Source organism: Conger conger, chromosome 2, assembly GCF_963514075.1.
Source record: "Conger conger chromosome 2, fConCon1.1, whole genome shotgun sequence".
NCBI classification, from domain to species: Eukaryota; Metazoa; Chordata; class Actinopteri; order Anguilliformes; family Congridae; genus Conger; species Conger conger.
This window is the reverse complement of record NC_083761.1, coordinates 64,155,531-64,170,074: the sequence shown is the minus strand read 5'-3', so window position 1 is coordinate 64,170,074 and position 14,544 is coordinate 64,155,531. Positions and strand designations below refer to the sequence as shown.

General features: G+C 38.4%; 1 protein-coding gene across 1 annotated transcript in view; it reads right to left on the bottom strand.

Annotated features, from left to right (window-relative positions):
* Positions 1 to 14,544, bottom strand: part of dnah9 (dynein, axonemal, heavy chain 9) — a 124,391-nt gene that overhangs the window by 63,395 nt on the left and 46,452 nt on the right. Inside the window, exons 38-41 of the mRNA XM_061223225.1 lie at positions 13,552 to 13,759; positions 12,594 to 12,759; positions 11,423 to 11,525; positions 10,320 to 10,559 (exon numbers count right to left, since the gene is read on the bottom strand). Of these exons, the coding sequence (XP_061079209.1) occupies positions 10,320 to 10,559; positions 11,423 to 11,525; positions 12,594 to 12,759; positions 13,552 to 13,759 (717 nt within the window). The remainder of the gene's footprint in view (positions 1 to 10,319; positions 10,560 to 11,422; positions 11,526 to 12,593; positions 12,760 to 13,551; positions 13,760 to 14,544) is intronic.

The window sequence follows — 14,544 nt, the reverse complement described above, 5'->3', positions numbered from 1 at the left end:
AAAATGGCAATTGCAGTCTGAGCAGGCTATTTTCACAGAGGCAAATTGTCTGATCTCTGGAATTTCAAGCAATATGATTTGTTTGAGATGCAGAAGTCCCAACAGTTATTCCCCATCCAAGGTCAACCAGGTCACATCATTTAAATTGAGAGTGAAGAGATTCATGGAAAGGTTTTGTTAAATGTAACAGCTAAAGATGGAACGTTCAAACCATAAAAATTGCCTCAGGAGTTGATACAAAATAGGAATAAATTATGTGCAGTATACAGACTTCAGGTAAATACGAACAAAAAGCAGGGATGAACACTGTAGTATGTATATTGATTTTGTAGCAAATCCATGTTTGTCTTTTCAGAATTTATATATATATATATATATATATATATATATATATATATATATATATATATATATATATATATATATATATATACAGTGGTGTGAAAAAGTGTTTGCCCCTTTCCTGATTTCTTATTTTTTTGCATGTCTGTCACACTTAAATGTTTCAGATCATCAAACAAATTTAAATATTAGTCAAAGACAACACAAGTAAACACAAAAGGCAGTTTTTTAAATGAAGGTTTTTATTATTAAGGGACAAAAAAAAATCCAAACCTACATGGCCCTGTGTGAAAAAGTGATTGCCCCCTAAACCTAATAACTGGTTGGGCCACCCTTAGCAGCAACAACTGCAATCAAGCATTTGCGATAACTTGCAATGAGTCTCTTACAGCGCTGTGGAGGAATTTTGGCCCACTCATCTTTGCAGAATTGTTGTAATTCAGCCACATTGGAGGGTTTTCGAGCATGAACCACCTTCTTAAGGTCATGCCACAGCATCTCAATAGGATTCAGGTCAGGACTTTGACTAGGCCACTCCAAAGTTTTCATTTTGTTTTGCTTCAGCCATTCAGAGGTGGACTTGCTGGTGCGTTTTGGATCATTGTCCTGCTGCAGAACCCAAGTTCGTTTCAGCTTGAGGTCACGAACAGATGGCCGGACATTCTCCTTCAGGATTTTTTGGTAGACAGCAGAATTCATGGTTCCATTTATCACAGCAAGTCTACCAGGTCCTGAAGCAGCAAAAAAGCCCCAGACCATCACACTACCACCACCATATTTTACTGTTGGTATGATGTTCTTTTTCTGAAATGCGGTGTTACTTTTACGCCAGATGTAATGGGACACACACCTTCCAAAAAGTTCTACTTTTGTCTCGTCAGACCCAAGTAGTAGTATTGGGTATTTTCCCAAAAGTCTTGGGGATCATCAAGATGTTTTATGGCAAAATTGAGACAAGCCTTAATGTTCTTTTTGCTCAGCAGTGGTTTTCGTCTTGGAACTCTGCCATGCAGGCCATTTTTGCCCAGTCTCTTTCTTATGGTGGAGTCATGAACACTGACCTTAACTGAGGCAAGTGAGGCCTGCAGTTCTTTGGATGTTGTTGTGGGGTCTTATGTGACCTCTTGGGTGAGTCGTCGTTGCGCTCTTGGGGTAATTTTTGTTGGCCGGCCACTCCAGGGAAGGTTCACCACTGTTCCATGTTTTCGGCCTTTGTGGATAATGGCTCTCACTGTGGTTCGCTGGAGTCCCAAAGCTTTAGAAATGGCTTTATAACCTTTTCCAGACTGATAGATCTCAATTACTTTCTTTCTCATTTGTTCCTGAATTTCTTTAGATCTCGGCATGATGTCTAGCTTTTGAGGATCATTTGGTCTACTTCACTTTGTCAGGCAGGTCCTATTTAAGTGATTTCTTGATTGAGAACAGGTGTGGCAGTAATCAGGCCTGGGTGTGGCTAGAGAAATTGAACTCAGGTTTGATAAACCACAGTTAAGTTATGTTTTAACAGGGGGGGCAATCACTTTTTCACACAGGGCCATGTAGGTTTGGATTTTTTTTCTCCCTTAATAATAAAAACCTTCATTTAAAAACTGTATTTTGTGTTTACTTGTGTTGTCTTTGACTAATATTTAAATTTGTTTGATGATCTGAAACATTTAAGTGTGACCAACATGCAAGAAAATAAGAAATCAGGAAGGGGGCAAACACTTTTTCACACCACTGTATATCAGCAACGATATAGAGTCAACTAAAATACAACAGAAGAATACAAATCATAACATAATACAACTGAACATGTAAACATATATTCCTTTGATTTGTGAAAGTCTCGTTTATCAGGCAACTTTGCCATGCAACAGTGAGAGAGGTCGCTGATTTGAGCATGCTTACAGGGATACTGCAGTTGCAGTTCTCTATCTGGGGTTTAAAGATGTTTTTGATGTTTTTTTATTTTATTTCATTTTATTTGTATTTTTTATTTACAGGGAATGCCTCCTGCTCCCAGTGCTTTTCATCGGTAAACTTCACCAGATGATGAAGAACAGTGGTTCCTGTTGTTGAATAAAAAGATAATCCCACCCAAAAAAGAATTGCACATATGATGGTGTGTTTCCATCCCCGGAAAGCAAACAAATGTTATTTTCTGGCAAGCTAGTAATTTATATGTTGTTACTGTAGTATGTTTGACATGAAAGATAAACTGTCAAATATGTTTTCAGAAAAATCTCCAAAACGGGTTTGACCACCCAACTAACAGATCGTTATTACCAAGTGAACTTTTGGGATTTAATGGGGTTGCTGACACAATTAATCTCTAGTTAGTTTCCCTCTGGGAGATTTCAGCCTGTCATCTTCCATTGGGATGATTATGTGGCAGCCAAGCATGAAATGAAGATCACAGGAATCAGTTCCATTTCAACTGCACCACGAGAGGCTGCCAGGTCGTGAGGTACGAAAACGCTTCTGCACATGCCCTGTCTGCGCTCCGTCAGGGGGAAAACGTGCGGGGAAACAGACGCCATGCATTCCCACACCAGTGTTTAAGCAAATCATAGCTGTCACCTCAAGTTTACAGAGAGGCCGATCCGATTAGTCACAATATTGAAAGAAATGTGACAATTGTCTTCTGATTCTAGTGTTAAATGGTGCAAGTAATTTGTATAATTAGAGGTATAAAGCATGAGGGAGGACTGTCGCATCTCATGATTTTGGCACCCGTGGCACTGACTGCCAAAAAAATCAGCATTCCTCTGATTTTAGCATCTAAACTTAATTGCTTAAGTACAGGGAGACAGGACATTCAAACATTTAATTTCTTCATGCACACAGTGGTACTTAAAAAAAATCTACTATCTAAAGCAAAAAAAAAGTTAATGTGAATTTAAATTAGAATCTACTGTACATAACACTGTTGAACATAGATCCCTAAAGTGGCTCATTGAAAGAGACTTCACAGAACCATGGGGGGCAGTCAATGGGCCTCATTTATCAATATTTTCACAAAAACATGTATAAATCTATGTGTGATCGGAAACAAACAAATTCTACTGAATTTATCAAACACGCATAGACACAGCTTTTTTTCATATCCACAAGTGTATGTTGATAAATCAATCGTAAACAAAAAGCTTTTGAACTTGTGATTAGCATACCTTGACGCCCCTAAAATACCTTATAAGGACCACAGAATTCAATTTTAGGCAATTTAAGGAGATGGCAAAGAAAGGATGAAAGAATTTGCTTTGAAACGCTGTGTAGCCTACACATGATCTGATTTATGTTTATCATTATGACTGTGTGTGCTACAGCTACTTTGTAATATCTTGTCTTTGCAAACACTAAAATATACTTTAAAAACGTAGTTAGGAGTTAACAGTTGTTCACTGTTATTGTTCTCTGTTTATTCTGTTCAAAAATGGACAAGGAAAACCTGATTGTCCTGGTGGAGAAACATAAAGAGCTATCGCTCTGACCCACAGAACTGTATAACGGCAACACTGAAAAATATGCTATCTGGAGCGGTGTCCCGCCACTGCTGGAGCATCTGATAAGTAGCCAACATAAAGAGCTATATCTATGACTAAAGCTCTTAATCAGCTATGGCTACGACTAAAGCTCTAAAAAGTGAGAGCTATAGCTATGACCCAAATTTAAATGTACCAAAGTAACATCTAAACATGTGTACATTGTTGCTAATCAGCCTACTTTTGTTTATAGGCTACAAAAACTACGTATGTGCCACATGGGACTGGAATGAAATATAACAGAGTCGGTGTAAAATGTATTTATAGAACCCATTTACTTACAAGTAAAAAAGAGAATAGTTTAGTATGGCATTCAGAACTGCCGAACACAAACTGAAACTAAATATGCATGATGCCAGAATATCACAGAGGTAAGGACAAATACAGATCACATTTGTGGTTGCTCAATCGCTTAAAGAATGAAGAAATTGCACAGCAGAATGCTTCTTGTCACACTGGGTTTTAGCTTGATTTTTCTAGCAGTTAAATTACTTTCTTGCTACCTGGTGGTTCTGCTCATGCTGAACATACATTGTTGCAAATGGAGTTTTTCTCCAAACCCTGGGAATGCTCAGAAAATTGTGTTCCACTAACACATGCCAACAAGACATTTTAAAATGTTGAGCACAGTGCTACAAACCACTCCACAGTAAACCTGCAGCATGCATTGCACCTGATTGAAACAAGGAAATACATGTACTAAAAACAAGGGATGACACATTATAAAGGCTCACTAACTGAAAGGATTGATACGCATTTAGAGTTGAGCTCTACAGCAATCAAGCCAAAAAATTAGACAATAAAAACAACTGAACAAAGTACATAGAACAAACAAAACAACCATGATAAAAATGCAAAGTCATTTGGAAAAAATGGAATACAAAAATGCAGCCATTTACTTGCAAAGTCATTTAAAAGTCAAGCTACAGTGTTCATGTAACTGAGAAGTGCCAGAGCTCTGTATTATACTGATAGCTCTGCCTCAAGAGGCCATAATCATGCTTCCAAAATGCTTACACAACAATCTGTTAATACATCTAAAAAGGCTTCTATAAAATAATAGCTGGTTATTTGATGCCACTGTAGTCAACAAAAACCCATAGGAAGACCTGATTAATCCTGCACTGTATGTATTCTTGAACGCCATTTGAAACCCTACACATATATTACCTCATAAATAGTTTGTACTTACACAAGGAAACACTATACCAACACACTTTGATTTTATCCTCTATATCACTCTATGAAAGACCCTCAAATACTAATACTTTTTCAGGAATGCTGAGTCTTTTTAGCTTTGCTTGTAAGTTTGGCAGTGAGTTAATAATTATAATAATAATAATAATAATAATAATAATAATAATAATAATAATAAATATTGCTGCAAGCAGAAATTGATGGGGTCGAAGCAGCATAGCAACAGTAGGCAAGCATAGAGACTTTGATGGAGCAGTAGTACACATGGACCAAATTTCGAGATGATTGGACATGATATGATGTCCACAGAGGCACCCGGAGTACATGCTAACTTCCCACAGAAAGGGACCTGGCTGGATTTGAACCCAGGGCCTCCTTGCTGGATGGCAACTAGGCCATTAGATGGCACTATAAGAAGCTAATAAGCTTGGAGCCTGTTGGAGACTTGCACAGAGATGGACGATACCAAATTTCAACCATATTGGTCAAATGGTCGAACAGTTATACACATTTCAACTTATTTGCTTCTTATAGCACCAAATGGCCAAAAGACACCGCAATTGGCATGCATCCACATAATCACAGACTACATGCAAGTTCCTTGAGAACCAGCCATAGGACTCACAAGCTAGAGCTGCTTTAGAAGAAACTGCAGGGCGCGTAGGTGTCGTTGTGATATGAGTAATGGTGCAGTAACTGAAACTACCTGCCAAGTTATGTAGCTCTACACTTTATTCAGTTTTAGCAAATAAAAAAACAAAAATAATAATAAAAAAACAGAACAAAAACAATAGGGTTCCAGCACGTTATAATTCCTTTCTCTTTTAACTCTTCTGTAAGTTCATCAAAAACAGAAGAACATACAATATGTTGACCCTACAAACAACAGCTGCCCAAAGACTGTGATGGCTATGTGGCATCTCAAGATCTTCATTCCATGCTTAATATACACAAAACTGAACTGCAACAGCATTTCAGAAGAAATCATCTGCAATCTCACTACTATTGTTGGAAAAAGCAAGACTTCCCCCTGTACCTTAAGTACCTATACCTAATTTAAAATGGCATACAACATAAGACCTGCTGTTAAACCTACCAGTCTCATATGATACAACAGATAACATATTATGCTGTCATATTAGGGAGGCAAGAGAGAATGCTGCACTATAAATTCAAGCCAAGACTCAGTTTATCCTTCAGGTACAATGCGTCCTGACAGTTTACTGCTCAGCTCATTCTCGAGTGAATTCTCACTCTCACCCCAACCTTTGGGAAACCATAGACATAAGTCACAGGCAAAACAGGGTTGTTTATTTAAGTGGATTAAGTTGAGAAAATGGATTTTAATTATTCAACATCTCCACATAAATGTATATAAAATCACGTCATGCTCAAGGCTCATCCACTGGTGCTGCATTAGATAAAGCATTAAGACAGAGTAAACATGAGGGTGTTCGAAGCTAAATAACTGCACTGAGCCACACTGGTGCCGAGCCATACTGAGCCTCTGATGAATCACCTGAAGAAATACATTATGCAGCTTTCACAGGTCAGGTTTATATAAAAGACAGACAAATTTATTTTCCTTCCAACCATTCTAGTACAGATTCCTAATACTGTCTAAGATGTTCTGGAATCAATTCAGGACCTGACTTCAATTTACAAATCACAAAAAAAACTATGTTTTAAGTGAAATGCTTGCATTTTGTCTCAAAAGACAGGGAATTAAACTGATCAGCCCTATCGTCAACATCAGCCTGCTCCCCATCAAGCTATAATGGTAGACTGGCTGTTGTTAGGTCTAACAGTTACTTACTAGCTACACTGTGCATTACTCATGAAAATGAATGAAACACATTGGTATTGGCTAGTATTGACCTATACACCAACAAGACCCCTCCGTTCTGCCACTTTGTGCCGTCTGGCGCCTCCCCCTCGCCACACCTGCACTTCACGCTCACGACTGCTGTCTGTCCTGGTCCCACGGTGGTGGAATGACCTCCTGGTGGATGTCAGAGCGGCAGAGTCTCTGACCTCCTTCAAGCGCAGACTGAAGACCCATCTCTTCAGGCTACACCTTTCCCTCCCCAACTCACAATCACCGTGATTAGCCTTGGCACTTATGTATAGATATCGTTACTTGTATAGGTATTGTTGTTTTTTTGGCTGTTGTATTGTTGTATTCTAGCTGCCAACTGTGGTATTCTAGTTTGAAAGTTGATTGTACTCTTCAAGGGTTCTGAATTTCTGTATGTTTACACTAGGACTCGGAACTGTACTGTCCTCTCAGGTCCACTTTTGCACGTGTTCTTGTGTTTGATTTGCACTTTGTTGTACGTCGCTCTGGATAAGAGCGTCTGCTAAATGCCACGTCATGTAATGTAATGTAATGTAATGTAATGTATGACTAGTTTAACAAGACAGTCATAGTGCTAGCTACCTGGATAACACAGTTTGGATAACACAAACTAATTATGAAAGGGAACATTTATTAGACAATGTCAAGCTTAGCTGTAGGTGCTGGCCATATCCAGATATAGCTAGTTATCTAATCTAGCTGGACATGTGTTAGCCACAAAGGTCTTTCTAGTCACCCCAGATCACACCCAATATAACTAACGGTTACACTGAACTTAACTTAAGTTAGCTAGCCACATTTATTATTCTACAGACAAATACGTTATTAGCTGACTAGCTAGTTAGCTAACAACGCACTGTTATCTCACTGAGCTGGATTGTTTTACTGCATCCAATTATTTACTATACTCTGTTTTCATAAATTGAGTACATGCTTGCCACTTTGGACAGTCAGTCAGTCTATTCCAAAATCAATAGTTGGCAAGCCTATTGCTATTGTAGTTGACCTATAAAATGGCCTTGGATTTGAAATGGATGAGGTTAACATTTACATTTCAATACATTTTTCTAATCGAGTTAATGCTCAAAGTTGGATGGTAAAGGAACTTTAAAGGACCAATTAACAAGAATGTTTTACTTCGTGTTTTTTTCATTTTCCTCTCATGCAACAAATTTAGCAAGGATCACATCCTAGATTCGACCTTGAAAAAAACAAGGTGAGACATAAATAAATATATAAACAAATAAATAAACAAAGAGAAACACACATAATCATGTTATCAGTAAGACAGTATACTTGAATATACCTAATGTTTAAATTCTCATGAGGCTATATAAAATGGAGAGAACTCTTCAGCTCCAAGGCTGCAAGGTTCTCTCAGGCACTTGAACTCTGAGAGTTAAATCATCAGAGCAGAACTAAGCCTGTGACTTCAAAGATCTCTCAGCTGTGCCTGAGTCTTGCCATCTCATTTTTCTTCTTCCACAAACTCCACACAGAAAAGTAGCAATACAAACTGTGTCTGCACTTTTATTTAATCTAGAGTGTGATTATTATGTCAAGACATAATATTGATATTACTGTAGAATATAATAATTGATTTAGCTTCAAATAACTGATAACAAATACAAATAAACCTACATATAAAGCATGTACTGTATATCATACAGTTGTTCTGCAGTTTAATGCCTGTATATTTTCAACATCAAAATACATATTTCAGTCTGTTTTCTCAGGAAAAAAAAGCTGTGTGATTTTCAACTGCAATTTTATACAAAGATGTGGGTTCCCAAATATTAATGGAAGCATTTGTATTCATAACATCATGCAGTCAAACAGTGATGCTGTATATAATGAGGACATACTTGAAAAAAATTACCCTTAGGTCTAAACTCATTTCTCCCAAATGAGACACCTCTTGTGTTTTGATTAGTTGGATAATCTTTTTTCAAGTGGAAACCATGTTTTATTCTCTTGAAACTGCAGTTAGTCCATGACTGAGTTTAAACATTTTAGCAATGTCTCCTTTGTGGCAGAGCTCTGAGGTAGTGTGGTAAGTTATGCATTGTACCTGTTAAATGAGGAGCAAACCTGCCCTGCAAATCAGCAGAGGTGACATTCTGACAGAGCTCTCGCCCAGAGGCTTTCAGGCAGACAGCTTTAAAGGTACGTTATTATTTTCATGTAAATGTATTTAAATGTTACTTAAAACGCTTGAGATTTGCCCCCATCTTTTAACAGATACATGCCTTGCCAGAAGTCATGACATCACATCAGTAAGTCTTTCAAAAAGAAATAGCTCAAGTCAAATCTTGGGACCGAAAATGGATTTTATCTTTCTTTTTTTCCCAGCTTGCTATTACCAAAGTTTCAGCATAAATTTAGTCCTGGGCCACCATTATAAAAACTCAAAACGGAATGCACAATCGGGGCATAGGCGTAGGGCCAGCTGCATGTCTACACCATGTGACCTGCAGTGATTTAACTTGCATTTCAATGGTTATCCTCCAGGGGTCCCCATAGGCAGTCCAGCCAAGTGACTAATTGTACAACTGAGTTTCTAATAGAGACATTTATAAAAGCAATTAGTTGATCTAATATGGGAAAATCAGGAAGGAAGGTGAACATGGATTGGAGTTAAAATGCTATGAAAATGATGTCTGAGCTAGTGGTCCTCAGTCCTGGTCACAGGAGAGCCGCAGGGTCCGCTGGCTTTCGTTTTGTTCAGTAGCACAGCAATTGATCAGTTAAAGCTGTTAGCTCAGGTCACCTGGTGGGACTGAATCGGTCACTGATCTTAAGGAAAAAACGAACTCTCTGCAGTTCTCCAGGACCAGGATTGAGTATCACAGCTGTAATGAGTCTCATCTGCAAAGCGCCGGTGTGACCGCAGGTTTATGTCTTATCCCAGTACCAAGACACCTGATTCTACTTAAAGTCTCGCTTGAATACCCTGAGTTGAATAGAATTGTTTGTTTTTTTTTCAATTTAACTTTTGGGTGCAAAATTTTTTAGCAAAGCCTATCATGCCCCTGTACAACATTTAAAAATACTGCAGCATATTTATTTAGTAAGTAAATAAACTGAATTCAACATGTGAGTGTCACTGTCAATCATCATCTGTGCTTAATTACTGTAAATTACTTCATAAACCTTTATAGATTATACTGGTGGTGCAAGTGGGATAATTGTACAAGAAGGTGCTTGACCAAAAGACTAGTGACCTCTAGCTGGTGGAGGACTAAAGTACAATGTGAGAAAGCAAGGGGAGAGAAACTGTTGGCACCTATGCAGTGATCCTGGGGAATCAATTTGAGTATGAAGATCACAGAACTGCGAGGTATCGTGCAGCCCAATGAATGAATCGAGTGAATGGCATGAGGAATGCGGGGTACCTGGAATATGTTGGAGAAGTCGCGGAGGTTGAAGATGTAGTGGAACTTGATGGCGGTAGGCAGGAACCCGGAGGACACGCGTTGGTGCAGGCCCAAGGCCAACTGGATGAGCTGAGGGCAGCTCTTCTGCAGGACAGCTCCGAAGCCATCACCCTTCAAGTGCTGGCTCAGAATGCTGCTGTAGATGGTGCTCAGGGCGTCCATCCCAGGGAAGGAGAGTGCAAACACGCAGAAGTGCCGCTGCAAAGCCACCACCGCAATGAACAGGGTATCAGAGAACAGAGCGAAATTAAAATACCGCAATGCAAAATTACAAGGCAGTGATTAAGCTTTGCACTCTTTCCCGAAGCTTTCATTCTTTTGCTGTATCAAAATCTGCTCATTTTCTGAACATATGTTCCAAATGTCTATTGCTGCACATCTTGCCATGAACTGTCTCTGTTGACCTGTCATTAACGTTGCACTTTTGCTCGTTTCATTTTGTACTCGTATACTGTTTGTTTGGCATTTGTTATCTGACAATTGCTGGCCTTGTCTGTGTCTATTATCTGATGTGGTTCTGTTTGTCCTTATTTTACTTTACTTTACCCCCGCCCATCTTTCCTCAAGAGCTATTTTGACTTGCCAGGCCATTATTGTAAATAAGATTCTGATCTTAATTGACATGCCTGGTAAATTAAAGGTTACATTAAATAAATAAATAAATAATAATATAGATGCAGAACAACCCACACATCTCAAGGTTCAAAAATTAATGTATAAACATCAAACTAACTTGCATCCTGGTAACACATTTCTGCAAGTTACTCTGAAAAAGCTATTTGAGGGCAACAGGACTAGAATGTCAGCATTTGATCATTAATTCATTCCAGGTGCTTGTTCACAAGTGAAATTACCTTCCTACAGCACTCTGCTGTATTTGCATCTCTCTTTATCTTTTAAATCGGTCTAATGAATCTGAATCTAGATCTTTATAAAACAATGTCAGCATCAAATGAAATCCCTGGATGAAGTGCATATTGCTTTTCTCCCTGGCTGGCACCACCCAGAGTGCAGCAATACCCATAAATCAGGGGGGCAAAATGGGCGTGTCTCCGGGATACCTGCAGCCGTGGGTTGATGGTGAAGCTGCCCGCTGTGGGATTCATGCAGGACACATACTGCACGTTGTGGATTTCCTTCAGCAACAGCTTGCTCCTGTCGTACCTGAGGGGACACAACACATCGGTCTGTTCTGCAACAGCAGGCGCCAAACTTCTTTTCTTCTCTTCAGCTGGGAAAGTGACTCACTGCTGTTACACAGCTCAGTTCTCCCATCGGCCCTCGACATTCCACGAGACTCGCCGCTGACTTTTTCCCCACTTCGCTTAGTATATTAAAACCTGCTCTGCTTTCCTCCCTGCTGAACAAAATTATGAAACTTATCCTGGCTTTTCCTATTTTAAAATCACTCTAAAAACAGCAGCTGACAATTGTATTAAATACGGTTAATGTTACCACACAAATTGTGGTTTGTTAGGTGAAGATTACACTTACAACAATAATAACGTCAGCAGGAGTGAGGGGACTCAACAGAACAATGCTTTTAGGGGTATTGCTAGAACAGGCATGCATACATCTTTCTCATGGAATCTCAGAATGCCTGTGCAGTGGAATATATTTTCAACCCACTAAAAAGGTAAAACTTGAACTGAATGTAAAATAGACATTTTTAATTCATGATACAGTATACATTGAATTCAATTCAATATCCTATATTATTTGTATAGCACATTTTAGGGAGACATTGTTAAAAAAGATGCGGGAACACCTTTACCTATATATGATGATGGTTTATTAAAATGTGTTAGGTATATCGAATGACCATTGTTGAAATATAGAATATAACAGCCCATATGAGTACTGTATGCATGCACAATTATAATTCAAGGTAAAAAGGTCAAGCTTTGTATTGACTGAATGTATGGAGAAAAAGGAAACACCAAAACTTGCATAAGCTTTGCTCGGTACATGGTTGGTGAAAAGGCCAGACATGGCTAGAAAAAAGCTGTTTGAGTAATACTTGATATGAGAGAACCAAGCAAGATTAGAAAGAATTTACACAAATGCACACTTCAAAAGCACATTACTGTGAGGAAAAAAAGGCTACAGACTGCACATATAAAGGCTAAACATGCCTTCTGCAATATTAGATTTTCAGAATATTTTCTGGCTTAACATTACCTAAGCCATTGGGGACACATCCTATCACTATGTGAACCATTCTGGACTTACCAGTGGTTGTAATCAATGTGCTGGCGGATGAGTGTGTGTGGCTGCACGGTCCCGTATGCATCCACCTCTGGCATGTTCATGTCATCTATGAAGTACACAAGCTTCTTGCTTCCAGGGGGGCCATAGTTCCTCCCAGCTTTCTTCTCCAAAGGTTTCTCTAGAATAGCTGGGAGACACAAAGAAAATGAGAGCCACTGCAGTTCTGGTATGACTGAATTAACTTCAGCAATATACTGAAGGTTTCCATGTACGCTGAAGTGCATCTTCAACAGTTATGGTATATAGCTTTATGTGGTTCTTAGACCTATGCATTATTTGTCTGTTATATCATGAAAAACAGCCTGGTACAATTGGGAGAAAAATGGCTTTTTATTTGGCTGTCACATTCAAATCAAATGTATGTTTTCAGATTCTGTCATAAGATTTGCTTATCTGTGTAACGTTCTGGATTCTCACTATTTTCTAAAGAAAATGGCCTAAGCAAAATATACAAGTCAGGAAATGAATTTCCAGAAATATTTTTAAGCCTACATGAATTACTCTCAATATAGCTTGGATTATTTAGAAGTTTAGCTCTTATTATAATGCAGACATAATGTCCAACAGATGTTAAAAAATGCATATATAATTCAAACTATTAGTTTCCCAACAGACTCTGCTATAATTAACTTTTTTTGCCAAGGAAAACAGACGGCTAATATATAAAAATAAACAAAATGTTCAATAAGCAATAGATTGAGCAGTTGCTCAGGTCAAGAAATGAAGCAATGCAATACAGGACATGATAGGCCCACTTAAAAAAAAATAAAAAATAGATGCCTGCAAAATATATAAATATTAAGAAAACTAACAATCTTCCATGTGCCTCAGTTCTTTATGCATAAGCTGTTTATCACACACACGCATGCATGGATGGATGCACGCACACACACACAAAGCGACACACACTGAAACATACCCTGCAGCATAGCAGATGTGGTGTAGTAGTTAAAAGGCACATTCTTGATTAAGTATTTCTCTGGATCAAGGGAGCCCAGTTTATCACCGACAAGAACTGATTTCCCAGTGCCTGCATTTCCCACAAGCATGACTGGCCGCTTCCTCTCTAGCAGGCGGTCCATGAAGTAGCGCACTCGGATGGTCTCAGTGGTGTGCACCAGACAGGCCTGCAACGTCCAATATCAAAATAATGACTTCTACACCCGCCACTCATTACACAACACAAGCGCGGACACCCTGAGGTTGAAAAGCAGCTTATGCACTCGACTCACAAATAGAACTAAATTGGATAGAGATTATGATATTGCGTCCTTCCTGATTGCAATGCGTGATAACATATTTATTCTATCTAATCTCCCTTAAATAAGCACCACTTACTTAATTTAAAACAAAGTTCTTTTTGTTTTGTTTTTTTCCAAAACATCTGAGAGATTTACCAGAAAAACATAAATAAGCCTTTCAATGGCAAATCAATATTTCAAAGAATTACACTTAAAAGTTTTTTTTTTTCACACATTTTGGGAAATGATCTAAAAAAAGAGTGAAAATCATCAACAGCAGTTTCACAAACTTTTCTTCTTCAAAGCCCAAACTTGTTTTCTTCAAATGAAACTGCTCAGGCATTTCCGAATCGCACTAGACAAGCTTTGAGAAGAGTCCCTAGCATAATTCTCGGAGGAAAGTTTAGATCGTTCTCTCCTTTTTTCTCTACCCATTGTTCATTTCTGTGCTGCTTGCTCTATTATTTCTATTGTGTGCTGCATACCAAATGATACACTGTAACAGTAGTATTGACAAACAAAATATATCACTATTAAACTATGATGATGGCTATTTCCTGTATATTTTTGAGTACCAGAACCCGTTTGGATTATTCTTTGTTACTTACTAAAAAGATTATACTATGATTACGTCAACATAGAGCAAAATGTACAATATATATATATTTCTT